The 13,763-nt window shown below is 39.5% G+C and overlaps 1 protein-coding gene across 7 annotated transcripts in view; it reads left to right on the top strand.

Moving 5' to 3' along the window:
• Positions 1-13,763, top strand: part of DCAF5 (DDB1 and CUL4 associated factor 5) — a 112,741-nt gene that overhangs the window by 32,147 nt on the left and 66,831 nt on the right. For 4 of the 7 annotated variants that reach the window (XM_070594128.1, XM_070594124.1, XM_070594125.1 and 1 more), the window contains exons 4-5: positions 865-1,004; positions 2,833-2,962. In XM_070594128.1, coding sequence (XP_070450229.1) covers positions 865-1,004; positions 2,833-2,962 — 270 coding nt within the window. The remainder of the gene's footprint in view (positions 1-864; positions 1,005-2,832; positions 2,963-13,763) is intronic. The other 3 variants (XM_070594126.1, XM_070594123.1, XM_070594127.1) reach the window with 1 other exon arrangement.

The following is a 13,763-nucleotide window of genomic DNA, read 5'->3' as shown; positions in this document are numbered from 1 at the left end:
ATGAAGAGAAGCAAATATCTCTTTAGACCAAAATAGTTTTTTTTTTGAAGAAAATAAGATGAAACCAGCTGTTCCTTTTGAAAAAGATTCCTATAATATTTTTGAAATAAAATTTTGACTAAAAAAATGATTTGCAAAGTTGGTCTGAAGGTAAAGTTTTTTGTGAAAATTTAAAAGGAGAGGTTGGAAGAAAAGGAAATGTAATACTTAATGATAGCAATGAAAATAAATAGCTAATATTGTTGAGTTCTCACTATGTGCTAGGCACTGTCCCAAGTGCTTTGTGTGTATTAATTCATGTAACCTTCACAATAATTTTATGAGGAGATACTCTTATCTCAATGACAGATGAGGAAATGGAGGCACAGAGATTTTAGGTAACTTAAGGTCAGGAGGTGCTACGATCTGAACTTAGGCAGCCTGCCCCCGGAACCATGCTCTTATTCACCATGCCAGACTGCCAGGAAATCCCTCTTCTACTCCTACTGGCATCAGACCTGGCTGCTTTAAAGCTTTCCCTTGCTTTTTGGAAATCAAGCACCACCCCCCAATCTGTACACAAGCAGATGCGTTCGGTAGTAGGTGAAAACACAAAAACTCATCTGTTGAGTCACTTTTAAATAGTGCAAAAAGCAAACTTACCATGAAATCTATAAAAAGTCTCTTTAATAGTCCTTTGTTTTTTTTACCTAAAAGTTGAATATCTACATTTTTAGGAAATATAATATCCTTTGGGTTTAGCTAGTTGACATTCTCCTGGAAATGAAAGAGAACCCCACTCTAGGAAGCAGAGGGCTAGGACTCTGCCCTACGTTTGCATGTATGTGTGTGCCTGTGTGCCTCTCTCTGCTCTCTGTCTCTCAGCAGCGAGACCTTGGATGTGTTTGCTCATGAAGATGCAGTATATGGCTTGTCGGTGAGCCCAGTGAATGACAATATTTTTGCCAGCTCCTCAGATGATGGCCGAGTTCTCATCTGGGACATCCGGGAGTCTCCGCATGGAGGTAGGGTCCCTGTACAAAAGGCTGTGGGATTGTGTTGAAGAGTTTGATGTCATGTTCTTGCTGATCCAATATATGACCTGAGTAAGCTGGGTGGGAGGGATGTAAAGGGAGAAGAAACTCTCACATGGGGACATAGATATGTGTCTCTGGATGTCCCGTCCTACCCCAAAGTAGTCAGAAGTGAAGCACCTTTGCCAGTCCTTCTCTAGACCCCTGTGAATCTCCACAAACCCTTGTACCTGTAGTAAACACCACAGTATCTTGGTGTTTAGTGGCCCCAAGGAATGGAAGATGTGCTGCCTCACTGTGGAGGGTATCCACTGTGGGCCAGCTCTGTGTGTAGTGCTGACATGCACATATTCTTGGTTATTTACAGAGAATGGAGGTGTGTGTTAGGCACTTTCTTGCATCCTAGTTTCAGGCTTGTTTTCTGAAAGAACCACAGAACCTCATCTTAACTGTGTATAGAAACTTAAAATGATGGCAAATACACTTTGTTTAAGGGATGTTACTGGGTGAGGTCCCCCTCCAGATATGCTCTTTAAGTCTCTGAAGTGTAAAATGAAGAACTTGTTTTGTTGAATTTCTCTGAAGTTCTTCAGGAAATGCATCTTTTCAGCTCATTTCCTGCAAAGAGATTTCTCTCCGTCACTCTGCCTGTCTTCAAAGGCTCTTTCCTCCAGCATACCCTCAGTGCTACCCCCACCCCAACACTTGGTACAGCTTTGTCATGGTCATACCTGTGTTCATAGAGTTACTATCCTGCCTGGCTTGTCTGGTAGGATCTGGGTCTTTTTATTATTCTATATTCCAAGCATTTAATATGTGGGCTATGCTCATTACTGTGGTTCAAGCTGTAAGAGAAGCTTGTTCTTAAGGTCAGGCAGATAAGGTAGCTGCAAGCAGTGGCAGTGGGTGAGTCACCAGGTGCTTGGCAGGTGAAATTCTCCTTTGTCTGAACTGCCTGCTGGCTTAGACGACTAAGCGCCCCCTCTGCCCAGAGGCCTGTGAAGTGTCTGGGGAGCGCTTTCTGTCTGTTGCTTCTAAACAGCTTCCACAGGAGTTGGTCCTCCCAGGTAGCAAAGTGATTCCTTCCTCACCTGGAGCCAGCTAATATATGCAAAGGGCTGGAGGGTTTCTGGGTGAGGTTGATTAGGAGCTGGCTAGATGCAAGAGAAATTCAAGTATTAGATGGTTTTTGTTTGTTTGTTTTTTAGTATTCTAATACTGGAAGTGAAATCATAAAATTCTAGACTGAGGCCATTTTCTTTTCAGTTAGGGAGAATATGATCAGAAGGGAAAACTGCACTATTGTCTTGCCTTGTCTTCATTTTTTCCATTGTTTTGCTGTGTCTTTGTTAAGTCTTTATGTAGTTTTAAAACTTTTAATTTCTAAAACTAATACCTTTGGATTAAGGTATAATAATCCTACCAGTAACTGGTTGTGAATTTTTTCACTTCATGTGAAATTCAGTTTTTCTTACTGTAAAACAACTTATCTTCCCATTTACAGTGACAATTTCTGTTTCCTCATGGGATCTGAATAGGTGCTATATAAATTTCTGAGTATTATTATAGCTTAAAGTTTGTTTAAATGTGTTCCAGTTGCTGTTTTCAGACTTTCTATGAGCAAAAAGTGTGTGTTAGGACTTGTGGGGACCTCGGGAGTAAGGGTGACTGCTGGGATGACATACTACCTTGGGGTTCCAGCCCATTGGGGTGGTTATTAAAAGGGGGCACTTCTACTTCCGTTTATACTTCTGCATGTCTCCCTGCCACTGGCCCAAAGGTTCCCAAGATGAACTGATCATAATTTCTCTCTTCACAGAGCCCTTCTGCCTGGCAAACTATCCATCAGCCTTTCACAGTGTCATGTTTAACCCTGTGGAGCCCCGGTTATTGGCCACAGCTAATTCAAAGGAAGGAGTGGGACTCTGGGATATTCGAAAACCTCAGAGGTGAGCCCCCCTTATTCATAAGGAGTTAAAACTTTTCTTTGCCTCAACTGTCAGGTAATATGATGAGCCAGCAAGGATTGTAAGAACCTGGTTAGCAGTTGATCTCAGTTGGACATCTCCTGGCATCTTCAGGTGCCTCTGAAGCCGGGGGGAGCCCTGTTCCCAAGGAACAGGCAGTGTGAGAAATCCATACTCCTTGTTGAGGAGGAGTCATAAATTGTAATCTGGACTCTAGATAGGGTCAGTTCTAGGAAACATGAAGCAGTGAGAGCCTCCCTCCAGTACCGCCTTGTGTCTTTAGGCCCAGCATTCCCCAGATGCACGGGAGCTCCTGTGGGGGGATCGAGGGGGTGGGGGAGATTTGACAAACTCATGGCCTCTGAACCAGGGATTTTAACCCCAGGGGGGAAGGGGTCTCTAGATAGGCTTCAGGATAACTGTGAACCCCAAATTTGTATGGAAATTATATTGTGTATTCATCTAACTGCATTTTTCTGAGAACAGAGTTTGTTTGCTTTCTTTGGTTTCTCAGAAGGACCAGTGACTAAACAATAAAGATTAAGAGCCACTGAGTACACTAAGGACAGTCCTGAACCGATGGTATGAATCACTAGTGGGGCCGTTGTAGGCATCATTAAGGGAAATGTGTGGATGGGGGCAGCTAGGGGACTCTTTCATGTCCCTTAAATCCTATGGGGGAGGGATGACCTTTTGTGGCACCTGTACATAAAGCTAGCGTTGCTTTATGAAAGACTTACATACATTGACAACTCCTCTGCAGATTCTACATGGAGGTAACTTCCCACTTTGTATGGCAATATTGCAGAAGAACATCATGAAGAGTAAGCGAGGTTATGATTTATTTCATGGGCCTCAGATGAAAGGGCAATAAAGTAGAGAGGATTATCTTCCTTGGTGGTTTCTAGTCCTAGCTGATTCTCTCCATGGGGCAGTCAGAGGGGTTGGAACCGTTGCAGCAGATCTGCACAGCCCAGAGGAGTGTCCCTGGTGTTGAGCAGGGCTCCTTCTGTAGGGCAGCAGAGATTTCTCCCACCCTCTCTATTGTGTCTGTACCTGGCTCTTGCTTTTCCATGCTGCTGAAACGCGTGTAGTGGCAGGACCCCTGTGGTGCCTTTGCACTGTGTGCTTAAGAAGGCTTGTTTGCTGCCAGGAAGACAGTCTGCTGTGTTCAGCTTTAGCATTCTCTGCCACTTCGGGCTCTTTAAGAACAACTGTTCTGCCTCATCCATATCACGAAAGGCAGGATTTGGACTAACTACGCCAGCTTTCTCCCAAACTTCTCTCTCCCATACTTACAATTGTAATGAATAGCTGGCAACTGGAGTGGGGCTCTGAGCTATTCATCCCCAGAGGAAAGCTTGAGTAGTTCATGGTGTCAGCAGTGTCTTGAAAGAAGAGGGGGTTGAGTGTTTTAATTCTCTTACCGATTTCCCTCAACCTCCTCCACCAGTTTCCTACTGTGCGTTGTGGACCCTCCTCCCCTTTTCACTTGTTTTCTCACTAAACATGACTTCTTTCTTTTTAGAAAATTCAAAGTGAGATTATTGTTTTGTTTTTATAGTAACATTTGTTAGATTTAAGGTTACTATTCAGAGAAATATAATGAAAACAAAACAAAAAACCCATCGCTAGATTATCTGTCTACTTGTGATTTTTTGGTGTGGAAGAGTGGCCCTGAGCTAACATCTGTTGCCAATCCTCCTCTTTTTGCTTGAGGAAGATTGGCCCTGAGCTAACATTTGTGCCAATCTTCCTCTATTTTGTATATGGGACGCCGCCACAGTATGACTTGATGAGCGGTGTGTAGGTCCACGCCTGGGATCCAAACCTGCAAACCCTGGGCCACTGAAGTGGAGTGCAAGAACTTAACCACTATGCCACCAGGCTGGCCCCTACTTGTATGTTTTTAAAATATTTGTTCATCAGTATAGATCTTCTCCTTCTCGTCTCTAGTCACTCTCTCTAAAGGTAACTACAGTGAACAGTTTCTCATATGTCTTTCCAGAAGATAATTTAGTGCATATACCAGCATGTATATGTATGCTTTATGAATTTTAGATTAAAGGAACAATAATACCCACTGTTCTTCACTTCTTTTTTCAATTAATAATATGTCTTGGAGCTTTTTTCATATCAGCACTTACAGATCTAGCACAATCTTTTAATGGCTACAGGATATTCCATTTATTTGGTTTACTCAACAACCAGGACTTCTTATTTCCAGCATGGGCCATTGTAAACAATGCTGTGTTAAACGTGGTTACATGTCTGTCTTGGCTTACCTTTGCAGAAATATCTGTAGGGAGTTGCTGCATCAAAGGGTTTATGTTTTTACATTTTTGATAAAAATTGTCAGAATATCCTGCCACAACCAAAGCCTGTACTGATTTACAAACCTGCCAGCTAAACAGGAGACTCTGTGTTCCTCCAGACCCTCAGCAACACTTGGACTGTTACTAGTCTCTTGGGGGAAAATATTATGTTCTGTTTTGATTACTTCTTCAGTTGTGGGTGAGGTTATCTGGTTTCTTTGGTAACCTACAGTTTTCAAAAGCCCATATGGGAGAAAGTCATCTAATAAGGCTAATGGGCAATCTTGACTGATTTCCTTTCTTGGAATAAAAGGAGTAGCACAGTGCCCTGGGGACTAGGATGTTTTTACCTGTTTTTTCCAACTCTTCTAAGGCTCTGTGTGGTTTTATGGGTGTGAGGTAGAAAAGGGGCATGAAGTATTTTTGGGGTCTTGCTTTTCACGTCCACTGATGTTTTGGGATTAAATTATAGATCTTTTCTGTTTGGATTCTCTTGTGACAAGTTGGTGTGGGGGAGTATGACAGGGCCCTTTGTCTTTCCTATGCAGGGTTAATTATGCTGAGTTGCAATAGATGATTTGTCTCCTGAACACAGCTGCCTAGAAACCCTAGCCCAGATCTTGGGGCAGTTCTGAATCCTGAGAGAACAAGCCTGGCACAGGATAGATCTATTTCAGGAATACTTAAAGTCTAGGGAAAGATTTTAGGGAATTTGTGAATCCCTTGTGATTGCAGGTAAAATTGTGGGTGTTTGCATGTCTAAGTGAGCACATGTGGTGATTTTTTTCTAGGGATGGGTGGAGAGCTTTTACTAGGTTCTCATAGAGACCCTTAACCCCCAAGAGGGTAAGACTCACATGGTGTTCTAAAGATTCTAGATTTAGAGCTTATTTTGGTTCCTTAGCAGGCTTATAAGTGACTTCCAGCTTATTATAGCTTAAGCATGTGAGTGAATTCTGGGCCTAGTGGGGAGACCTACTGGCCTCCTAGAAACAAATATAACTCCATGGAATAATAAGGGGGCCTCACAGTGAACCCATTCCTGACTTAACCTATGGATTATTCCATGTGGGAATGGTTTCTCTGACCTATCCCAAGCCTAGGCTGTACTTCTCTACTTTAGCCTGGTAGCCCATAGGAGTGTGAGCAAGGTTGTTTGTCCCACTGCTGCCCTGAAAGAAGCTCATGAGGCTGGTAGAATAAAATGTCAGCTCTAGAAGGTACTTTAGGTATCGTCTGATCTGACTTCATCATTGTAGATTAAGAAACTATCCCAGCAAGGTAAGGGGAGGCAGAAGGACTTGATGATTTAGAGTGTAGGATCTGAAGCCATACATCCTGGGTACAAATCTAGACGGTACACTTTACTAGCCATATGATCTTGAGCAAATTACTTAACCTGTTAGTGCCTTATAATAATAAATAATAGCTAACATTTAATAAGCATTACTTGCCAGGCATAATGACAATTATATGAATAATTCGTTATTTAATCCTTATGACAATCCTATGAAGTAGATTCTTATTTTGTTTGTAGGTGTGAGAACCAGGTTTCTTTCTTTCTTTTTTTTATATTTTATTTTTTTTGTTGTGGCAACATTGGTTTGTAGCATTATATAAATTTCAGGTGTACATCATTATATTTCGATTCCTGTGTAGATTACATCATGTTTGCCACCCAAAGACTAATTACAGTCTATCACCCCATACGCATGTGCCTAATCACCCCTTTGGCCCTCCTCCCTCCCTCTTTCCCCTCTGGTAACCACCAATCCAATCTCTGTCTCCATGTGGTTGTTTGCTGTTTTAATCTTCTATTTATGAATGAGATCACACGGTATTTGACTTTCTCCCTCTGACTTATTTCGCTTAGCATAATACCCTCAGGGTCCATCCATGTTGTCACAAATGGCCAGCTCTCATCCTTTCTTATGATTGAGTAGTATTCCGTTGTATATATATACACATCATCTTTATCCATTCATCCCTTGATGGGCACCTAGGTTGCTTCCAAGTCTTGGCCATTGTGAATAATGCTGCAATGAACATAGGGGTGCATATGTCTTTAAGCATTCGTGTTTTCATGTTCTTTGGATAAATACCCAGCAGTGGAATACCTGGATCGTATGGTAGTTCTAGTCTTTATTTTTTGAGGAATCTCCATACTGTTTTCTATAGTGGCTGCACTAGTTTGCACTCCCACCAGCAGTGTATGAAAGTTGCCTTTTCTCCATATCCTCTCTAACACTTATTATTTCCTGTCTTGTTAATTATAGCCCTTCTGACGGGCATGAGGTGATACTTCATTGTAGTTTTGATTTGCATTTCCCTGATAATTAGTGATGTTGAATATCTTTTCATGTGCCTGTTGGCTATCTGTACATCTTCTTTGGAGAAATGTCTGTTCAGATCTTTTGCCCATTTTTTAATTGGATAGTTAGTTTTTTTGTTGTTGAGATGTATGAGTTCTTTATACATTTTGGATATTAACTCCTTATCAGATGTATGGTTTGCAAATATCTTCTCCCGATTGTTAGGTTATCGTTTTGTTTGGTTGATGGTTTCCTTTGCTGTGCAGAAGCTTTTCTATTTGATGGAGGCCCATTTGCTTATTTTTTCTGTTGTTTCCCTTGCCCCATCAGACATGGTACTTGAAAATATGCTGCTAAGATTTGATGTTGAAGAGCATACTGCCTCTGTTTTCTAGAAGTTTCATGGTTTTGGGTCTTACATGCAAGTCTTTAATCCATTTTGAGTTAATTTTTGTGTCTGGTGAACATAATGGTCTACTTTCTTTCTTTTGCATGTGGCTGTCCAGTTTTCCCAATGCCATTTATTGAAGAGTCTTTCCTTTCTCCATTGTATGTTCTTGGCTCCCTTGTCGAAAATTACCCTGTCTGTAGATGTGTGGGTTTATTTTTGGGCTCTCAGTTCTGTTCCATTGATCTGTGTGTCTGTTTTTGTGTCGGTACCATGCTGTTTTGATTACTAGGGCTTTGTTTATTTTGAAGTCAGGGAGTCTGATTCCTCCAGGTTTTTTCTTTTTTCTCAGGATTCCTTTGGCTATTTGGGGTCATTTGTTGTTCCCTATAAATTTTAGGATTCTTTGTTCTATTTCTGTGAAAAATGTCGTTTGAACTTTGATAGGGCTTGCATTGAATCTGTAGATTGCTTTAGGAAGTATGGACTTTTTAACTATGTTAATTTTTCCAATCCAAGAGCACAGAGTATCATCCATTTCTTTGTGTCTTCTAAAACACTGAAAACAATGTTTTGTAGTTTTCCGTGTACAGGTCTTTTACCTCTTTGGTTAAGTTTATTACTAGTTATTTTATTCTTTTTGTTGCAGTTGTAAATGGGACTGTATTCTTAATTTCTCATTCTGCAACTTCATTGTTAGTGTATAGAAATGCAACTGATTTTTGTATGTTGATTTTGTATCCTGCAGATTTACTGTATTCATTTATTATTTCTAAAAGTTTTTTCGTGGATTCTTTAGGGTTTTCTGTATATAAAATCATGTCATCTACAAATAGTGACAGTTTCCTTTCCAATCTGGATCCCTTTTATTTCTTTTTCTTGCCTGATTGCTCTGGCTAGGGCTTCCAATACTGTGTTAAACAAGAATGGTGAAAGTGGGCATCCTTGTCTGGTTTCTGTTCTTAGAGGGATAGTTTTCAGTATTCTCCACTGAGAATGATATTAGCTGTGGGTTTGTCATATATGGCCTTTATATGTTGAGGTACTTTCCTTCTATAGCCATTTTATTTGGGGTTTTTATCATAAATGGATGCTGTATCTTGTCATATGCTTTCTCTGTATCTTTTGAGACGATCGTGTGATTTTTATTCTTCATTTTGTTAATGTGGTGTATCACATTGATTGATTTGCACATGTAGAACCATCCCTACATCCCTGGAGTAAATCCTACTTGATCATGGTGTATGATCTTTTAAATGTATTATTATATTTGATTTGCTAGTATTTTGTTGAGGATTTTTGCATTGATGTTCATCAGTGATATTGGCCTGTAATTTCTTTTTCTGTGTGTTGTCCTTGTCTGATTTTGGTATCAGGGTAATGTTGGTTTTGTAGAATGAGTTAAAAAGCTTCTCCACCTCTTAAATTTTTTAAAATAGTTTGAGAAGGATAGATATTAAGTCTTCTTTGAATGTTTGGTAGAATTCACCAGGGAAGCTGTCTGGTCCTGGACTTTTATTTTTGGGGAAGTTTTTGATTACTGTTTTGCTCTCCTTACTGGTGATTGGTCTATTCAAATTGTCTGTTTCTTCTTGATTCTGTTTGGAAGGTTATATAATTCTAAGAGTTTATCCATTTCTTCTAGGTTATCAAATTTGTTGGCATATAGCTGTTCATAGTATTCTCTTATAATCTTTTGTGTTTCTGAGGTGTCATAATTTCTCCTCATTTATTTCTGATTTTATTCATTTCAGTCTTCTCTCTCTTTTTCTTGGTGAGTCTAGCCAAAGGCTTGTCAGTTTTGTTTATCTTTTCAACAAACCAGCTCTTAGTTTCGTTGATTTTTTTCTCTATTGTTTTTTTAGTCTCTATTTCATTTATTTCTGCTCTCATTTTTATTATTTCCTTCCTTCTACTGATTTTGGGCTTTATTTGTTGTTTTTCCAGTTGCTTTAGGTACACTGTTAGATTGTTTACTTGAGATTTTTCTTATTTGTTGAGGTAGGCATGTATTGCTATAAACTTCCCTTTTAAAACCACTTTTACTGTATCCCATAAATTTTGGCATGATGTATTTTCATTTGCATTTGTCTCCAGATATTTTTTGACTTCTCGTTTGATTCTTCATTGAGCCAATTGTTCAGCAGCATGTTGTCTAATCTCCACATATTTGTGGCTTTTCCGATTTTCTTCCTGTAGTTGATTTCTAGTTTCATACCATTGTGGTCAGAAAAGATGCTTGGTATTATTTCAGTCTTCTTAAATTTATTGAGACTTGTTTTGTGGCCTAATATGTGATCTATCTTGGATAATGTTCCATGTACATTTGAAAATAATGTGTGGGGGCTGGCCCCATGGCCGAGTGGTTAAGTTCTCATGCTCCACTTCACCAGCCCAGGGTTTCGCTGGTTCAGATCCTGGGTGCGGACATGGCACCGCTCATCAGGCCATGCTGAGGTGGCATCCCACATGCCACAACTAGAAGGACCCATAACTAAAATATAAACTATGTACTGGGGGGATTCGGGGAGAAAAAAAAGAAAAGAATGTATGTATTCTGCAGTTTTTAGCTGGAATATTCTGTATATATCTCCTAAGTCCAACTGGTCTAATGTGCCATTTAAGGCCAATGTTTCCTTATTGACCTTCTGTTTGGGTGATCTAGCCATTGGTGTAAGTGGAGTGTTAAAGTTCCCTACTATTGTTGTGTTGCTGTCTATTTCTCCTTTTATGTCTGTTTATAATTGCTTTGTATATTTAAGTGCTCCTATGTTGGGTGCATAGATATTTACAAGTGTTATGTCCTCTTGTTGGATTGTTCCCTTTATCATTATGTAGTGCCCTTCTTTGTCTCTTGTTACAGTTTTTGTTTTAAAGTCTATTTTGTCTGATATGAGTATCGCTACCCCAGCTTTCTTTTCATTGCCATTTGCATGGTGTATCTTTTTCCATCCCTTCATTTTCAGTTTGTGAGTGTCTTTAGGTCTAAAGTGTGTCTCTTGTATGCAGCATATATATAGGTCTTGATTTTTTATCCCATTGGCCACTCTATGCCTTTTGATTGGAGCATTTAGTCCATTGATATTTAAAGTAGCTATTGATAAGAATGTACTTAATTGCCATTTTGTTACTTTTTTTCTGGGTGTTTTAGTACTTCTTCTCTGCTCCTTCTTCTCTTGCACTCTTCCCTTATAGTTTGATGACTTTCTTTAGTATTATGTTTGGGTTCCTTTCTCTTAATTTTTTGTGTGTTTATTATAGGTTTCTGGCTTGTGATTACCATGAGGTTCTTATATAATACCTTATGTATATAGCAATCTATATTAAGTTGATGGACTCTTTAGTTTGACCTCTTGCTAAAAACTCTACCCTTTTAATCCCTTCCTCCCAACATTTTATGTTTTTTATATCATATTGAACCTCTTTTTTCATGCATGTATATCTGTTACCTTCTTATCATAGTAATAGATAATTTTAGTACTTTTGTCTTTTGACCTTCATATTAGCTTCATAGGTGGTTGATCAGCTACCTTTATTGTATATTTGCCTTTGCCAGTGATTTTATTGCTTTTTTTCCCAATGATTTTCTTATTCCTATTTATGGTCTTCTCTTTTCCACTTAAATAAGTCCGTTTAGCATTTCTTGTAAAGCTGATTTCTTGGTGATAAACTCCTTTAGTTTTTGCTTGTCTTGGAAACTCCTTGTCTTTCCGTCCATTCTGAATGATAACCTTGCTAGGTAGAGTATTCTTGGCTGTAGGTGTTTTCCTTTCAGGCCTTTAAATGTATTGTTCCACTCCCTTCTAACCTGTAAGGATTCCCCTGAGAAGTCAGCTGATAGCCTTATGGAGTTTCCTTTGTATGTAATCTGTTGCTCTTTTCATGTGGCTTTTAGAATTTCTCTTTATATTTAATTCTTGACATTTTATTTATAATGTGTCTTAATGTGGGCCCCTTTGGGTTTATCTTGTTTGGTGCTCTCTGTGCTTGCTGTACCTGCATGTCTATTTCCTTCCTTAGGTTAGGAAAGTTTTCAGCTGTTATTTCTTCAGATAGACTCTCTGTCCCTTGTTGTCAAGGTTCTTTTTATCCAGTTTTCAGTTTTCTTTTAGGGGTTATTGTTCCAAGAGTAGTTGTAAATTCATTGTGTCCACAGGAGGAGGTGAGTTCAGAGTCCTCCTATGCCACCATCTTGACACTGCAAAGCAGGTTCTATTATTCCTATTTTAATGATGAGAAAATCAAGATACAGAGAAGTGAAATAACTTGTGTGTATGTGTGTATCATATTCCCCCACTCTGTTTTCTTAATCACTTAGGGTCCCTGTACATTCTAGTTTTCTTTCATCTATGCTTCCTTTATTTTATTGAGCTGTTTGCTTAGAATTAGTGCACTTTACTGTATTATGTTACATCTTAAAGTACATTTCAAAAAAAATCCAAGGTCACTATTGTCTTCAAATGAGTACTTACCTTCTTTCCAGTGATTCCAATGATTATAACAATATCAACCAGCTCTTTAGGGAGCAGCTTGAAGGGGCAAAAGAGGGAGAAAGGAGAGTCAGGAGGACTCAGCAGTTTAGAAGGCTTTATAGAAAACTGCAAGAGAAAAACTGGGGATCGTTGGAATTTAGTTGTCAGAATGAATAGCTCTAATCGGGACATGCCATCTGGTTCGCCACTCCTTTCTCTCTCTCTTCTCCCATTCACTTGTCCTTACCATACATATACAATACCCAGGTGAGTGTTCCATCCACTAAAACCTGTAATAAAAGTTTTTTCTCCCTGAAACTGTATTCCTTTCTTAACTTGTTTTTATTAATGTCACCATCACCCTTATAATCAACCTCACTGATATCCTAGAGTCCCATTTGACTCTTCTGTCTTTCCATCCCTCTGCCATAACCAGCCTTGTTCTATGTTAGTGCCTGGCCTCTATTTTCAGTCTTACAGTCCCTGCCCCATTTCAGGCCTATATCACTCTTTCCATAAAGTATTGACTACCCTAGCTTCTTAACTAGCCTCTTGCTTCTGGCATATAGCACATATCCTTAAACATCGCTTTTGCCATTGTCCTACCCAGGAGCTTTATAGTGACTTCTCATTATCTTTGTTCATGGGCCCAGAACCTATGATGTGGGATGCTCCAAGAAAATGTTTTTTGGAATGAATGTATGACCTACTTTACTGGATAAAATAAAAATTCCGTAAGCAAGCAGTCTGCCTCTTCACTGGTGCCAGTGTCCCTTCTCCTCTTGTTTCCTCCTCCACATACAAACACACATAGAGGAAAATTTCTCCTTTTTTCTTTGTCTATTCCAGTCCTAGTTACCCTTCAAGGTCCAAGATCAAATTGTAGCTGATCAGGGAAAATGTCCCTGCTAGATCTCCCTGTTACATACTCTTATAGCTTCCTTTAGTTTGCTCAGTGTCCCCAGCGCCTAGCACAGTTTTGCACAGAGTATGTGTTGAACAGATGAAGTTGTCCCTTACTTCTGGAGTAAGGGATTGCTCTATTCGGAGCCTCTGTAAAGTCCTTATGGTCTGTGGCGTTCATATTGCCTGTCTCAGTCGCTGCTTTTGCCATATTTGCTTATCTTTTAATATGACTATGTCTTATCTTCAGCTAAACCAATATTATGTTTTTGATTTCCTTCCCAGTGCCCAGGAATTCCTTCTCAGAAAGGAGGCACTTGTCCTAATCTATACTATTACTTGTCATGTTTTTCTGTGGATTTTTAGGGACAAAGCAATGTTTTATTTGTCTTT

The sequence above is a fragment of the Equus przewalskii genome, chromosome 25 (genome assembly GCF_037783145.1).
Source record: "Equus przewalskii isolate Varuska chromosome 25, EquPr2, whole genome shotgun sequence".
Taxonomy (NCBI): domain Eukaryota; kingdom Metazoa; phylum Chordata; class Mammalia; order Perissodactyla; family Equidae; genus Equus; species Equus przewalskii.
Note: the sequence above shows the minus strand (reverse complement) of the source record. Positions and strands in the feature narration are given on the sequence as shown.